General features: G+C 49.9%; 1 protein-coding gene across 1 annotated transcript; it reads right to left on the bottom strand.

Annotated features, from left to right (window-relative positions):
* Positions 1 to 3,678: 3,678 nt before the first annotated feature.
* Positions 3,679 to 3,942, bottom strand: LOC123829035 (dynein light chain Tctex-type 1-like). Its single transcript, XM_045854517.1, has one exon. It carries the CDS (start codon positions 3,940 to 3,942, stop codon positions 3,679 to 3,681), a length of 264 nt encoding a protein of 87 aa, XP_045710473.1.
* Between the last annotated feature and the right edge of the window lie 11,271 nt (positions 3,943 to 15,213).

Here is a 15,213-nt window from a genome sequence, read left to right as displayed (position 1 = left end):
TTGACTGCCCGGGGACCCCCAACAGCAGGGCCCAGGAAAGTGGTACAGGATCCTTATTTCTGTCCCCACATCTAGTCTTAGCTCCCTATATAACCTCAAGTAGTCAGTTCTTGACATGCATTGCCTGGCCCAGGGATGATTAGCCCCCTCCTGCCCCCTAGAACTACTCTACTCGCATTTCTTTATGTGTGGAAGCTGCTTCCGATCTGTCTCTCACTGGGAACATGTCTCTTTCCATCTTCCCCTCCCTGCCTGTCTGGCTCTCTTCATGTCTCTGGAGACTCTCCCCCAACAGTGCTCTGCACTTGCTTCCCTTCAGAGTGTGACTGTGTCTGGGGTGGGGCTCTGTCTTTGTGTGATAGTTGGGTGTTAGGGTAGAGTGTTTGAGTTCATGTCTGAGTATATGTTTGAATTGCTGTCTATTCCTATGTGTGTCTGCTGTGGGTCTCTGAGCATTTTTATCTCTGTGTGTGTGCGTCTGTGTGTGTGGACCACCCCATGGACACACACACACAAACGGGTGCACGCTTGGCTCCCCTAATATGCTGAACGGGCCATTACGCCTCTTGCATGTGGGGCTGGGGGTAGATGGTGGGGGGACACAGGGAGGCAGCAGGATTCTGTAAGAACATTAAATCCCAAATAAAGTAGAAATATTTTTTAAAATTACCGACTTCCCGTTTTCTCCGAAATGGAGTGAAACGAGGCTGGTCCCGAGGCGGGGGCTCCGCGGGGCCAGCCACTGGAAAGGGGCAGCGCTTTATTTTTTATTTTTGTAATAAGAGGAACTGAATTAGAAAAAACGGGGAAGGAAGAGCAGAGTCAGATTGTTAAAGGATTCAATGAGCTGTGGCCAATGTATTCGAAAGGTGCTTAAGGCAGCAGAGCCGCTCACCAAACACACACTCGCACGCAAACGCACACACACTGTCACATACACACAGTCACACACAGCCACACCAAGGCACCACTTACCACCATCACACTCACACAACCAAGACAAAGGCACATTCAACCACACTCGCTTTGGGACACACACCCAGGGACACACAAAACCCTTCCCCACACAAAGCCAGTGCACACTCCAAGATGCACACGTCCATCTGAGGTGCCAAGGCAACTCACACTCACCTCAAGACACAAAATCACCTATTGTGAACAGATGCACACAAGGAGGCCGACACCCAAAGACAAACACACATTCAGTCACACAGACACTCACACTCACCACTCTTGGATCCACACAGATATTTTCATATATTTTACTACAACTACCAAATACACATATAACACCTGTACACTCACTTGCACAACACACTCATCGCAAATCATTCACACTTACTCGCATACATGTTCTCACCCAGACGCCCACTATGACTGCTACAAAAAGACACTCAGCCCCCAGACACACCCACACAACTGTACACAGTCGACCAACAGGCCCCACGTGCGATTACTAGCAATGACACCTCATGTTTACAGAGAGACTTACAACTGAACATTTATTTCAGTTATTTAGGCCCCACAGTCACCCTGTGAAACAAACACCCTCATCCCTGCTGTAGAGAGGCAGCCATGAAGCTCAGGGAGGTTAGATGGCCTGCCCAAAGCCCCACTCCGGCAATAGGCCATGCCAGGACGCAAGCCCCCAGTTTTAAAGTGGAGATTCCCACATGCAGAGAGCTGAACTGACACAAACACACACAGTCTCGCTCATGTGGTCTCATGGACTCAGCCTTCCACTCATTTATTCACACGGGTTCAAATTCACGCCCCGACAAGAACCGGTACGTGGCGCCACACACATTGTCACACGAGCTCACGCACAGCCATCCCCTTTCACCTTCCTTTCTGTCTCCTCTGTTTTTCCAGTTGCTTCCTAATCCTACCTGCCCTGGAGAGGCTGAGCTGAGGAGATTTTTGGGGGCAGAGAGGGGGCACAAGCCAGGCTCTTCCTCTCAGTTACACCTATGAGCCACATTCCTCCCGCCCCCCAAAAGAAACCCCACCTCGAGGCTGCCCCAGCCCCCTCCTCCAGGGCCTGGGAAAGGTGAGCTCCAGCTCCCCTCACCCCACTCCTCCCACACATTGTAACCAAGGGGACATTAAAAAGTGCTGACAGGGCAGGGGAGAGGCCACCTGCCTGCCCGCCAGTCGGGCCACTTTCATCTCAGCCGCCTCCTGCCATAGCCGCCCGCCCAGACCTTCCCTCCCTCGGGTCCCTGTTTATTAATCTGGCCCCGTCTGGCCAGCTCTGACCCGCCCGGTTGCCCCCATCACCCTTCTCCCCTCCAGTGCCAGAGGGGGAGGCTCGTACTACTCAATACCCGAGGGCCGCCCCAGGCAGAAGCTCCTCTCCCTACGTCAGTCATCCCAGGGGCCTCCAACAGTCTCAGGGGAGCCCATTCTCCGGTGGGTTTACAGCAGAAGCTGGGGTCTTCTGAGATCCCACAGACACAGGGACACATCACACCAACCAAACCTGACCAAGTCAGGGCACGCATGCCACACACTGACGGCCCTACATTCACACTGCACAGTGACACACAAGCACCTACCCACCTCAGCCACACCCACTGTGGTCTCATACCTACACACAACCCCCACAATGACAGTCACACAATGGCACCTAGAGAAGACTTACACCGACAGCCATATAATACCCACAGTGGCCATCATTTATAGCGCCATAGTCAACACATCCACATACAAGCACACACCAATGGTGCAGTGCACCCACATCACACACTAGAACGTACCATCGCCCATCATGTGGGTTGCCCGTAATGATAATCAAATGGTAACTGGGCTCATAGTGGTGCTTAATAATTATTGAATGAATAAATGATACAGTAACAAGCCACTCACAATACCTTAGAGCCGAAATGCATATGCCACAAAAAGTGGACACAAAACTTGCTAAGAATTCCCCAAGCAGCATGTGGCAGATGTCAGAAAAGCAGACAGAAGATGGAATGAAAGGAACCTAGCTAGGACAGGGATGGGGACAGGGCATTCAGTCACCTTTTGCAACTGGAGGCATCTTTCTGAAACACAAATCTAATCCTAGAAGAAAGCCCTAGCACCTTTTAACAGCCTGCACAGCCCCGTCTGGTATGCAGCCCCTGCTTCCCTGTCGACCACAGCTCCCCGCTACGCCCCCCACCCCCCCGCCGCTCCGGCCACACTGCCCTACGCCCCTCCCTTCGTCCTTTCTGTCCCTTGGGCCTGGAACACTTTTCCCTCTTCTAGTCTTCTGGTTTACCTTTGGCTCTTGGTTGCAGGTCTTCTTGGTTGCAGGTCTTTCTTTCTTTAAAATTGGATTAATTTATTTTAACAAAAGTGCAAAGTATGGAATATTAAAGTGTTGAATCACTTCAGAGAGGAGAGAGTTTCATGCTGGCAGTTTTGAGTTTTTAGCGCCTTTCAGCAGAGAGACTCAGATTTGAGACCGGTAGTGGCCCTGGCCTGCTACGGCCAGAGGAGAACGATTCCTCTGACCGAGGGCGTGCTGATCGTAGGAAGGTGCGGTCATTTGGGTTTCTTCTCTACATTTTGTGAGGGCCACAAAAACACCACAGGGAATAGGAAAGGTGTGCACTGGATTCGTGGCTGGTGGTTAATGAAGATGCAGGAGAAACGCTGAGACAAAAGGAGGAAGGGCCCGGGTGGATGAGGTCAGACGGACGGTCCAAAGGCGCGGGCGATGCTGTCCGAGGCCTCATCCTCCCATCGCACGGGGCAGCTCCCGGTGTATTTACATGGTTCTCCCAGCTTGGAGAGTTGGCTTGAAGTCTCCTCTGCTACGTTTGTGGTCCACTGATTCACTTTGCTGTGCTGATAGGTGCCACCGCCGATGGCACGGTCCATAGCCTCTTTCACAACGTTGCTCACCTCGTCAACAACAAAAGCGGTCTCTTCCGCAGCCTGGAAGTCTTCCATCTTTCCTCTCGCGCGTGGCCTCCGCCTCCCCAAGCAGAGCGCACTGCCCCAGGTCACTTTCCAATGAGGTTAACCCCCCCATGGCATAGACTGAGTTTTATGCCCCCCAAAATTCATATGCTGAAACCTAATGCCCAAAGGGATAGCATGAAGAGGTGGGGCCTTGGGAGGCAGGCAGGTCCTGAGGGCAGAGACCACATGAGTGGGGCTAGTGTCCTTATAAAACGGACTCCAGAGTGTTCCCTCGCCCCTCCCACCATGTGAGGATGCGGTGAGAAGACAGTCACCTGTGAACAAAGATAGGCCCTCACCAGACAGACACCAAATCTATTCATGCCTTGATCTTGGACATCCCAGCCTCCAAAACCGTGAGGAACAAACCTCTGTTGTTTATCAGCCACCCAGTCTGGTGTTTTCTTGTTGGTCTAGCAGCCGGATCAAACCGACAGCCCACTTACAAGCCCTCCTTATCACACCGTTAACCTCTCCTTTATGGCACTTTTCACAGACGTCGTTTTTCTGGCCCCACTGCTGGACTGAGCCCTGTGAGGGAAGATTGTGTCTACTCTGGCTTCCCCTGACTCCCAGAACTAGTACCTACTAGTCCTGAGGGCCTACTGTGTACCCATTGCATAGTAGGTACTCAACGAACATTTGTTAGTAAGCAAATGACAGACACAGAGTATACAAAGGAACACTAAAGGAATGGCTCATTTAGAAGTTTCTAAGTCCTAGAATGCTAGAACTAAGAGGAATTTGGGGACATTCTCAGTTTTTGCTCTTGGTGTGTGACCTTGGGCAAGTCCCTTCCTCTCTCTGGAACTCAGTTTTCTCACTTGTAAATGAAGACATCAGACCTTCAGGACGTGCTTGGTGGAGCTCTAGGGATTGCCAGGAGCATCCCGAGCTGCTGCTATGGGCAAGAGTAGGCACAAAGGTGAGCGAGATTCAGCCACCACACTTCTGCTTTGCCCTCTCTGTGTGTGTTTTCATAACTGAATAAAAGGTTCTAGAGTTTAAAACATTCTTTGAAATCCTTGGGCTAGGTGATCTCTAGTTCCCTTCCAGAATATAAAGCAAAGTGGTTCTACAACAGTAAGATACCAGAGCACATGCTGCTTTTTAGCTGCAAAGTTATCTAAGTGGACCCCCCATCTGCAGAATCGACAGAGGAAAGGAGCAGTAAGAATTGAATGAGCCCAATTGGAGTAGGATTCCCAGAGGAGAGGAGTTTTCAACATCCTCTGCTGATTCCTAACTCTGGTGACAGACTCAGAGAGACCAGGGAGCTGGGGGTGGGGGGAAGGTGGGGGAAGAGGATCAGGGCATCACTTCTCAGAAGGGACTGTGATCAAAGCAAAGGCCAAAAATGGCAAGTCTAGCCTGAAAAGGAGTAGCACAAGACGTGGGGGGAAGGGGAGAAGGGCGCAGGGTGGTCCGCAAGCTTTTGAAAAAGCCAGAGTGCACTGAGGATGGCAAACAGGAAACCGCTCCACAGTCCTGTCACCTGCAGGAGCTGAACTTTCTCCTGGGGAGGGGAAAGCGGAGAGCTCAGGAGTCAGAACTGCTGAGTTTGGATGGCGGGGTGGGAAGGCCAGATAAATCGGGACAGTTACAGGACAGAGCTGTTTTCCTCCGTGCTCCTTGAGGCTGCAGCTGAGGAAATGGCCTAAAACTGGGGGTTGGGAGCTGGGAGGTAGAGCAGAGAAAGGCCAGAGAGCCGAGCTGGAGAAATCCACTACTTTGTTCATAAGGTGAGGGTGGTTCCTTGGGACCCTGTAGCTCAGAGAACCACCCTCTCTTCTCCTTCCCCTCCATCAGCCTCAATGTTTCCTCTCTCTCATATACATCCTCTTCAGCCTTCCTTCAGAACCACAGCTACCCCCTTCTTTCCTTCAACTCCCAGACTTCTTCTCCAGTTCCGCAGCCATCTTCACCAACTGCTTCTTTCCTTCGTGGCTCCCCTGTCTATCGCTAGCCTCCACCCTGCTGCTGTCCTGAAGTCACTTGCCCTGCAAGCAGCCAGCCCCCAGGCCTCTTGTAGGCTGCTGACGCCCTTCTGGCAGCTCTCTGCCCTCTCCTAGTTCTCTGACCTCGTGGATCCTCTCCCAGCAACCCTTGTCCTCCTTTATCTGCATAAAGGGCCCAGGCTCAGTCTGAAGGTTTTCAGTGCTTCCCCTCCACACTCTCTTCCCATAATCAATTTACTTTGAGCAGGACTCCAAATTCAACTAGCAACCCCGTAGGAATGACCCTCACAGGGCCTTATTTTGTATGTGCCTTGAGCAGGATGGGTTCTCAGTGGGTATGGGTTAATGACTCCCAAATTGGCAATTCACTGTGGACTTCCAACCGGCATCTCCTCCCAGAGTGTCCATCATCACCTGAAATTCACTGTGATCACCTTGAGTTCATAATGAGTCCATTTCTCCCAGAATTCCCTCCCAGGTCATGTGCCCACCAGATCCGGTCCAGCCCACTCTCTAGTCACACAGCCTTACATTGGGTTTTCCTTCAAATGACCCACAGTACTGCTGCTTACCTGCACACTCCAACCCCAAACCCAGCCCAGTTCACGTGCCTGTCCTGCCAGGGTTTGACCTCACTCCCCTAGTGCTGAGTGTGGATCCCTAATGGGTCCGGAAGGTCTCCCCCCATGCCCAGCCTCTTCCCTGGCTCCATGAGTGATCTTCCTAAATATGTCACGCCCCTTGTCCAGAACCCCATGGCTCTCACCTGGAACACTGTTCTCTTCTCTAGTCTCCCAGTTTACCTTTAGCTCTTGGTTCTAGGTCATTTTGCAGCTAGGTTAAATCCTTCATGCTATAGGGGACAAACACTGTAACATATGAGTTTTATCCCCAAAATTCGTATGTTGAATTCGGCTCCTGTCCAGACCCCCAGCCTGGCCTTCTGAGCTTTGGTTCCGGCCTACTTTCACAGCCTTCCCCCGCCCTCCCCTCCACAAAGCCTTTCTTGCAATAGGGCCTGACTCTTCAGCCCAACAGACACCCGAGCTCATTCCAAATGCCTGATGCTTGCTCAAACCGCACCGGTCTCTGAAACTGCTACTCTTCCGAGGAGTTAAATCCTGAGCACCCTTTCCTGCTGAGTGTCTCCTGAACATTTTCCACTGGGACATGACTGACCACTGTTAACCCTCCGGGCTCCTCCTCCAGGCCTCTGTGACGACACAAGTGTCTCTGGTTAAGAACCACTAGTTGGATGCTGTTCTCTCCCCTTTCTCTCACTATAAGACCCCACTAAATTAACAATATGCCCTAGAACCTCCTCTCACTTCCCTAAAAATTCTTAGTGTCTGGCTGGAGTAACGAGAATAATGACGACAACAACAACAGTGATAGGAACAATAACAAATAGCACCCCCTTAAGCAGCACTTCCACTAGATACTGTTTTAAATCCATTCCATATAGTAATTTATTTAATCCTCACAAAAATCTGTGTAATGGCATTACTGTTATCCTTACCTTTCAGATGAGGAAAGTGAGGAAGAAATTAAGTAACTTGCCCAAGGCCACCTACCCAGTAAATAGTTGATAAAAAGGTGTATCCGAAAGCATACTTTAGAGTCAGAAACACCTTTCAAATGTCACCAACTGGCTGTGTGACCTGGGCCAAGTTACTTCCCCTCTCTGAACCTCAACTTCCTCATTTGTAAAGTGGAATAATGACACCTAATTCACAGTGGGGATGGTCTTCAGAGGATTAAGTCAGTTAATATAGAGCAGTGTCTGGCACACAGCAATGCTTGCTTTCTGCACGTCATGTTCTCCCCACTCAGAGCCCATCTCAGATTGTTCAAAAACAGTAACAATGGGCCCTGGCTGGCATGGCTCAGTGGATTGAGCACCAGCCTGCAAACCAAAGGGTCATTGGTTCAATTCCCAGTCAGGGCACATGCCTGGATTGCAGGTCAGGTCCCCAGTGCGGGGCAAGTGAGAGGCAACCACACATTGATGTTTCTCTTCCTCTTTTTCCTTCCCTTCCCTCTCTCTAAAAATAAAAAATAAAATAAGAAAATAGTAACAATGGTTAATTCCTCACATTGGTGCTCAGGCCCTTGACCCCCACACTGCTGCCCATATTGTTCTACTAAGCCCTCCTGGCTGGGCTCTGGCAGCTGTCCCTCCTTTCCCCCAGGGAGGTCCCTCATTACTCTCATGGTGTACTGGCCTCCAGGCTCCTGAGACATTGTAATCGGGTTGCACTGTGGTTTGCTGCTCCACCCTGCTCCCAAAATGCAGGGCCTCAGACTGGGCCCAAGGCAAATCCCAGCCCAGCTTCGCTGCCTCCCAGACCTATTGAGTAACACGTCAGGTGCCCAGACTGCCCCTCTGGTTCCACCCCTTCCTCGGTGACCCTCCAGCCCAGCTCTACCCTGGCCACCCTTACCTTAAGAAGCCCACCTCAACCTTGACTCCCACTTTTAGATCAATGCCTTGGTCCAGCTGGAGCCCCAAACTCACCCCTTTCTTCCCGCCTGAAGATCTGACCTCTTCCAGCCTTGGCTTCCTGTCTTTCCTTTCCCTTCTGATCTTGGCTATTCTCCCTGTCTGCTCTTTCTGGTAGTTTCAATCACCCCCTCTCCAACGGCTCCTTAACTCTGTCCTCTGTGCACAGATTTCCTCCTCTCCCCTAGACTAACAAAGCTTGGCTGCAACCTTTTCAAAATATGGGCCTGTCTCCAGTCTTCTGTGTATTTCTCAAAAGATAACCTACAGTTGTCCACCCTTGCTGTCCCCATTTCTCCTCCACCAACTCACTCTTTAACCCCTGCCCTTTTATTGACCTCTCAGTCACCAACTCTAATAACCTTCACTGGGTCCTCAGCCCCACTCTCCTACTCCTGTTCAGGGTTTGAGCCTGTGACCCCCTCCTGTGTCCCCCTCTATTTCAACGACCCCCAAACTCTTGGTTCCACTCCTGTTTTCCCTGGAAGTGCTTCTCTGGCATGTTTGTATTGCCCCTGCAACCCTCTTCTCTCTCTCCGTCTCCTTCCTTGGGTGCTCTTGTCTGCTCCTCTAGCACCAGTCCTCACTGTTCCTACTGTGAGAGCAGCCCTGAGTTTCTTTCCTCCAGCTTCCGGTGCCTCACCTCCTGCTGCAGCCTGCCGTCTCGCCCTCTCTCTCACCCTGGCCCCTACCCACGCTGATCTCTCTCTACTGTCCTCAGATGAATTCAGGGTTCTGCAGCTTTGCTCCCCTGTAGACAGACCAATAAGCCCCACCCTCTCATTCCAATATTTTTCCTTCATTTTCCATACAATCATAGTCAGAAAAAAAAAACCCACTGAAAATAAACCCTCCCCATTTGAAAGTGCAGCTCCAGTCGTCCCGCTCTAGGGAGCCTTCTCGTGCAGGTGTTTGCCTGCCTCTGACCTCCTGGGGGCTTACCGACAGAGCCCACAACCCACCACTGACTCTGCTGGGAATCCCCTTTCTCCAGGTAACGTGCGAGTCTTGTCTCTCAGGCTCTGGGGTCCCGAGAGGCTTAGAAAGCAGGGTATCCACACAAAGTGTCTATTCCCCAGCACCAAGCTGAGGGAGACTCAGATGGCATCAAGGTAGTATCCAAGTTCTCTTTTATCTCTAGTGTTCAAGAATTTGGAATTTGAGGGTCCTTTCTAGAATGTTCCACTGGGAAGGTCTTCAGAATTTCTGGAAGGTGTTTTCAGTGAGCGGCCATCCACACATTCATGAGCTGCTGACAAGAGTGCCCCCTTTGAGGAAGGTGGGACCCAGGAGAGACCAGGCAGGTCAAACATTCTGTATATGGAGAGAGGTAGGGGAGGGGGCGTGTCTGGAGACAGAGCCCCTCTCCTCAACTCAGTCAGGAAATCCAGGAAGGGACTTGAAAAAATCTCATTGCATAAGTTAACCTCCCACCCAACACACACACATGCACACACTTTACCTATAACCCCTGGGGGCAGGAAATTTCCTTCAGAAGCTCTAAAGGAACATTTTTCTCCCCTTACACCAAAAATGAAAACAGTCATAAGCCTGGGCCCCATCCTCACCACAAATCACAACGCATGGCTGCCCCCCAGGGGCTTCCTTGAGCATTGCAGTCTCCATCACTGTCTTCTTGGCCCACATCATGATATAACAACCCTCCATCTCTGGCTCCGCAGCAAAACGCCAAGGTACATCACCCTATCCTCTTAGCTCCGTCCTCTTCCTCTCCCAGTGCAGCCTGACCTCATGCCCTTCAATAACATGTTACAGTCAACCCTCTAGTACCCCGTCATAGCCCCATCGCTCCACCACCACCGAGCATCCCTATCTGTGGTGCCAACACCCCAACTTCTCTATGACCTTCAGTACATTCAATCTTCCAGGTCCTAGACATCCATTTTAAGATTAAATATTGTACCCCGTTCTCCTCCCACCACTTTGGCTACAGTCACCTGGAGAGCAAGCCTGTGTACTCTTGCCAGCCCACCACCATGCTGGGTACAAGGTCCCTCCTGAGGGCTCCCAGAGAGAGAACTGAAGCATACTAAGTAGCCTTGCATATCCTAGATCAGTTTCTCCAAATGAGGTCAGAGGACATGGACATCAGAACCACTTGGAAAAACTGGTTAAAATGCCTGATTCCTGAGCTCCACCCAGAACTACTTTAATGACTGGTGGAGAGGCTGGAAATCTACATTTTCAACAAGCTCCTCTGGTAACTTCTATAACAATTCAGAAGCATTGTCCTAGATGCCTTATTCAGTCCCAATAACTCCATAAACTTGGCAATGTTATTCTACTTTGGACAGTTAAGGAATGCAGGGAATTTGGCCTTGTCCATGACCCCACAGATTGATAGAGCTCTTGGTGCCCTGGAACCCTCGTGCCATAAGAGCAGCCCTCTGCACTGTGGATTCCGTGTTAGGACAGACAAGAGGCCATGTGCAGCGTAGCTTAGGCCAGAATGCATGGCCCTAACCGGAGCTACATCTGGATCCCACGTGTTTGTGCCGCAGTCAAGCATTTCCACCTCAAAGTCGTCTTCTTGGCACACAAGAGTCCCAGGAAAACTGCACCTAAGCAGAGCGGCCCCAGGAGCTCCCCGCAGTGGGGAGTGCGGGAAGCACAGCTGCGCTTACTTGCCCAATCCGCTCCTGCGGTAGGGTCAGGATCGCTGCATGGAGTGAGGGCGCCACACTGTGACCGAAGTGGGGACTGCATGACCATGCGATGGGGGGAGAACAGTGCTGGGAAGGTGGTTCTTGAGGCCCAAATTTGCAGGTTCCTTCCACTTCACGGCCCCATTTCCAACCCACTCCCACATTGATACCCATCCTTGACTCATTCTAAATAACTCCTAATCCCCCATCTTCTGGAAGGTCTTTGGGTATCCACGGGAAATGAAGAAAAGCAGTCCCCGTATTTTCTCTCAAAGCCCAGAAAACTGCTTCCAGATACAACTGTACTTCCCCAGGGTCAGATTACACACTCCCTGCCCTTCATTACAGAACCTCAGCACATTAGGATTTCTGGCGAGCATCTAGTAGTATTCAGGACCATTGCCATGCTCTCGACTTGTCTCAATATTCCCATTTGTCACTGACCTTTAAGAAAAGGACCTCAGAATTGGACCAGTATTCCAGAGGTGGCCTGACAATCTCAGAAAGAAGTGGGGTGAGCGCCCCCCCCTTGATCTGGCTGCTCTTTTTTGGTTAATGCAGTACGTGACTGTATTAGAGGTTTTAGCAGTCACATCACACCGCTGACTCATATTGAGCTTGCAGTCAACTAAACCCCCCAGGTCTTTTCATCATGAACTGCTGTCAGGCTGGGCCTGCCCCCCACCCAGTACTTATGTCATTGATTTTGTTTTAACCTAAGTGCAGGACTTCACATTTATCCCTGTTAAATTTAATCTTGTTGGTTCCAGCCTGTTGAAATCGTTTTGAATCCAGACTCTTTCATGCAAAGTATTAGCTGCCCCTCCTAGCTTTATCACCTGCAAACTTGATGAGCCTGCTCCTCGGGCAGCTGTCAATAAAAATGTCAGGCGGGACACAGGCCCAGGCTGAGCCCGAAGGCACACTACTGGAGACTTCCCTCCAGTCGAGGCTGACATGGGTCCATTAATCACCTCTCACTGGCTCTTCACCAGGCTTCATCATTTGGTTCAGATGTTGCTGCTACACCTAGATATTTTGAGAGGCTGTCAGCTGCTTATTGCTGGAAATTTCTCCTGCCCCAGACTGTGGCCCCAACATCATGGCCATGCCCTCTTTCTCCTCTACAAACCTCTAGCATCATTTATTTAACCATACCTTCAGGGATTGGAGACTTCCAACAGTGCCCCCTCCTGCATCTCTTGAGGTGTTAAGATGTTTCTGAACTTCAGGATTGCCTTGGGTATAAATAACTGTTGCTGTTTCCTAACCCCCATCACCCCAGTACCTCCTCTGAGACCTTATTCACACACTTAAATTCTCTCCCCCGCCACGCCTTCTCTTCTGCCTACATGAGCAGTGGCCTACCTTAGCAAAAATGGCCTTCTATGACCTGTCTCCTTAACCTGCGTTTGGGCTCTGTCTCCCAATCCAGTCACTGCCAACCTCACCTCAATCTTCAGCAATCTTCCAGGCTTTAGCTGGGTAACCACACTGCTCCAACGGAGCAGTGATGGTGAAGATGGGGGCACGGTTTGAGAGTCAGTCAGGGATTCACAACCAAGCCTGAGAGCAGATAAAATCGGGTATGGGAGTTTCATAAAGCAGACAGCCTGGGAGCCCTCACATACCAAAGCGAGGCTGTGGCCAAACTATGAGGTGGTCAAGGAGTTCACAGGAACTGAGACGTGAGGTGGAAGCCTAGGCCAACTGTCTGGGTACAAGAAGACCTACCGCCAGTCTGGTCACAGACAAGGGCAGCAAACACAGAGAAGTGCAAGTCTGGGAACTTCTTATTTCCTACAGAGGCGGAGACCAGTCCTGGGCCCAGGTCAGGCTGGGAAAGACAGACCAGCTGGAGTGGGGAAAGGAAGAATACAGAGGAGGGTAGGGCCTGCTCTTTTCCCAGGCCCTTATCCCAGGTAGTAAGTCAACTGTTAGGAACCTCAGAGACCTTCCATTCCAGGGGTCACGCATTCAAGAATCTAAGCGGGACAGGTCACAACAGCCAGCCAAACCAGGCGTGAAGTGCCAAATGCACAGCAGTGACTGTGGTGAGCTGGGAGGAACATGCGCAAAGGGGTAGCGGCTACTCAGCTCCAGCTGCCGGTAGTCATGTGGGGAACGTGATTTACTGTTGCCAGATTTTCTGAGTTTCCAGAGAAGCCAAAAATCTAGTTGTTTAGATGAAAAGTTTATCTAAAACACTGCCAACTATTTTTTTTTAAACTTTCAAAAACATGCCTGTAGCTCTGTTCTGACCCACCACAGACACCTCAGCTGTAGCCAGCTGCCGAGGGCCAGGCCAGGATCAGCGACTTGGGTTTGCAGAACTACTACGTCAAGGTCTTCCTGCGAGATTCCTGATATCCATAAGGGTTACTTTTGTGCATACAAATAATTATTCAGAAATTACTTTGGTTTTAAAAGTTATATTAAATTTTCAAAGTTACATATTCAAAATCCTAGCTCTTATCCAAGCCTTTAAGTTTAGCTTTTACAAACCTTTTTTTTGCTTATAAAACAAAGTTTAATTAAGATTAATATTTGATTTCCTGAAACTTCATTTACCTAAAACAAACCTTCCCAAATATTTAATTACTGTATCTTCAATAAATTAAGTTTATAAATACAGCAAATCTTCATTTTAAATGTTCAAAAACTATATAGAAACTTAGCAAGACCAACTTAAAATTCAAGTCAAAATAAATTATTCAACACTTCAGTTGGTATTACAAGGTAAACCTGTTAAACTCTGAGGCAAATTCTCTTCCACATGTCACAGGTATAAAATGCAAACTGTCTATATTCCTTAAAGCCACCAGCAACGCTGCAGGCTAGCTGTTCTCCAACGTGTCTGCTCTTCACTCAAAGTCCTCAGTGTTACAAGGCGCGCACTGATCAAGGAAACACTGGCGCTCCCCCCCCCCCCCCCCACCGTTTCTGCAGGCTGCCTTCTCAGACGGCTGAGGTTGTGAAGCAACCAGAAACATGGGTTGGGCCACTGACTGGATTCTAAGAAAGGACCCAGAAAGTCTTATTTGTGGCCCCTGAAAGCCCCACTACAGGGCCTCCATCACTTAGAAAGGTGGTCACCCAGATCGCACCCCTGCGTGTGATGCTCTTCAGTAAATGCATTTTCTCACAGAAGTCAGAATCCCACCGAGGCTTCCATATACTTTGATTGGGTCGTGCATTTCCCTGGCTCTGAAAGACACTTGAAAGTCTTTCCATCTTGATGATTTCTGCTTTCATTTTACATTCTATCTTTTGGGGAGGACCATGCTCTTGCAGGTATTGATGACAGGTGGTTGAACTGAGGACTTCTCTCACAGCCCTGACTTGCAGTCACAACTCCTCAGGCTCTCCTACAGAACTCTGGCCTCCCCACCCTTAGATCACCCTTAGATCACTGCCCTGTCCTCTACTCCACACGGCCATGCCTTGATTGGCTTTTCCCTCTAGCTCCCAGCACCCAGCTCCTCTCTCGCATCACCCTTTCGTCACCCACCCCCATGCCCACTAGGTCACCATAAGGTCCCTACTGCATCTCCAATACTGTAGAGCGCCGCCCCCCCCTTCTCCAGGGTTCATCCCCATTCTCACTCCTATTCTTTCAGGGCAGCGAATTCCAACCTTTTTCATCTCATGGCACACATAAACTAATTACTAAATTTCTGTGGCATCTGACACAAAATAGGCATAATTTTGATTCATTCATACCAGATGGCTATTTTTGTGTTGGCTGATGTCATTTTTTTAATTTGACAATCTAAGGGAAAAAGAAGTCAGTGCCCCTGACTAAATAGTTAGGTATTATATTTTTTTAAAAAATTCTTGTGGCACACTGGTTGAAAATCACTGCTTTAGGGCAACTGATCTCGCCTTAGAAAAGAAGGGGAAACTGACATTACTTGTTTATACTAAGGCATGAACAACTGAGTCCCTTTTATGCTGGGTAAATTGGATGCTTCCTAAGGAGCAAAGACAGAAAGGAAACTAGCATTTATGGGACACTTTTATGATCTTTTCCAGTTTGCTCCCCCCACTCCAGGGCATCTCTGTGATGCCACTCTGAGCATCCTGAGAGTCACAGCAGGATCCAGAAACTTTCATTCAAGCACTAACTGAA

Source organism: Phyllostomus hastatus, unplaced genomic scaffold, assembly GCF_019186645.2.
Source record: "Phyllostomus hastatus isolate PE091 unplaced genomic scaffold, TTU_PhHast_1.1 phas_scaffold_1066, whole genome shotgun sequence".
Classification (NCBI taxonomy): domain Eukaryota; kingdom Metazoa; phylum Chordata; class Mammalia; order Chiroptera; family Phyllostomidae; genus Phyllostomus; species Phyllostomus hastatus.
This window is presented reverse-complemented; position numbering and strand designations above follow the sequence as displayed.

What these genes read in the sequence shown, in the direction of transcription:
- LOC123829035 (XM_045854517.1), bottom strand. Translation starts at nt 3,942, where the DNA reads ATGGAAGACTTCCAGGCTGCGGAAGAGACCGCTTTTGTTGTTGACGAG.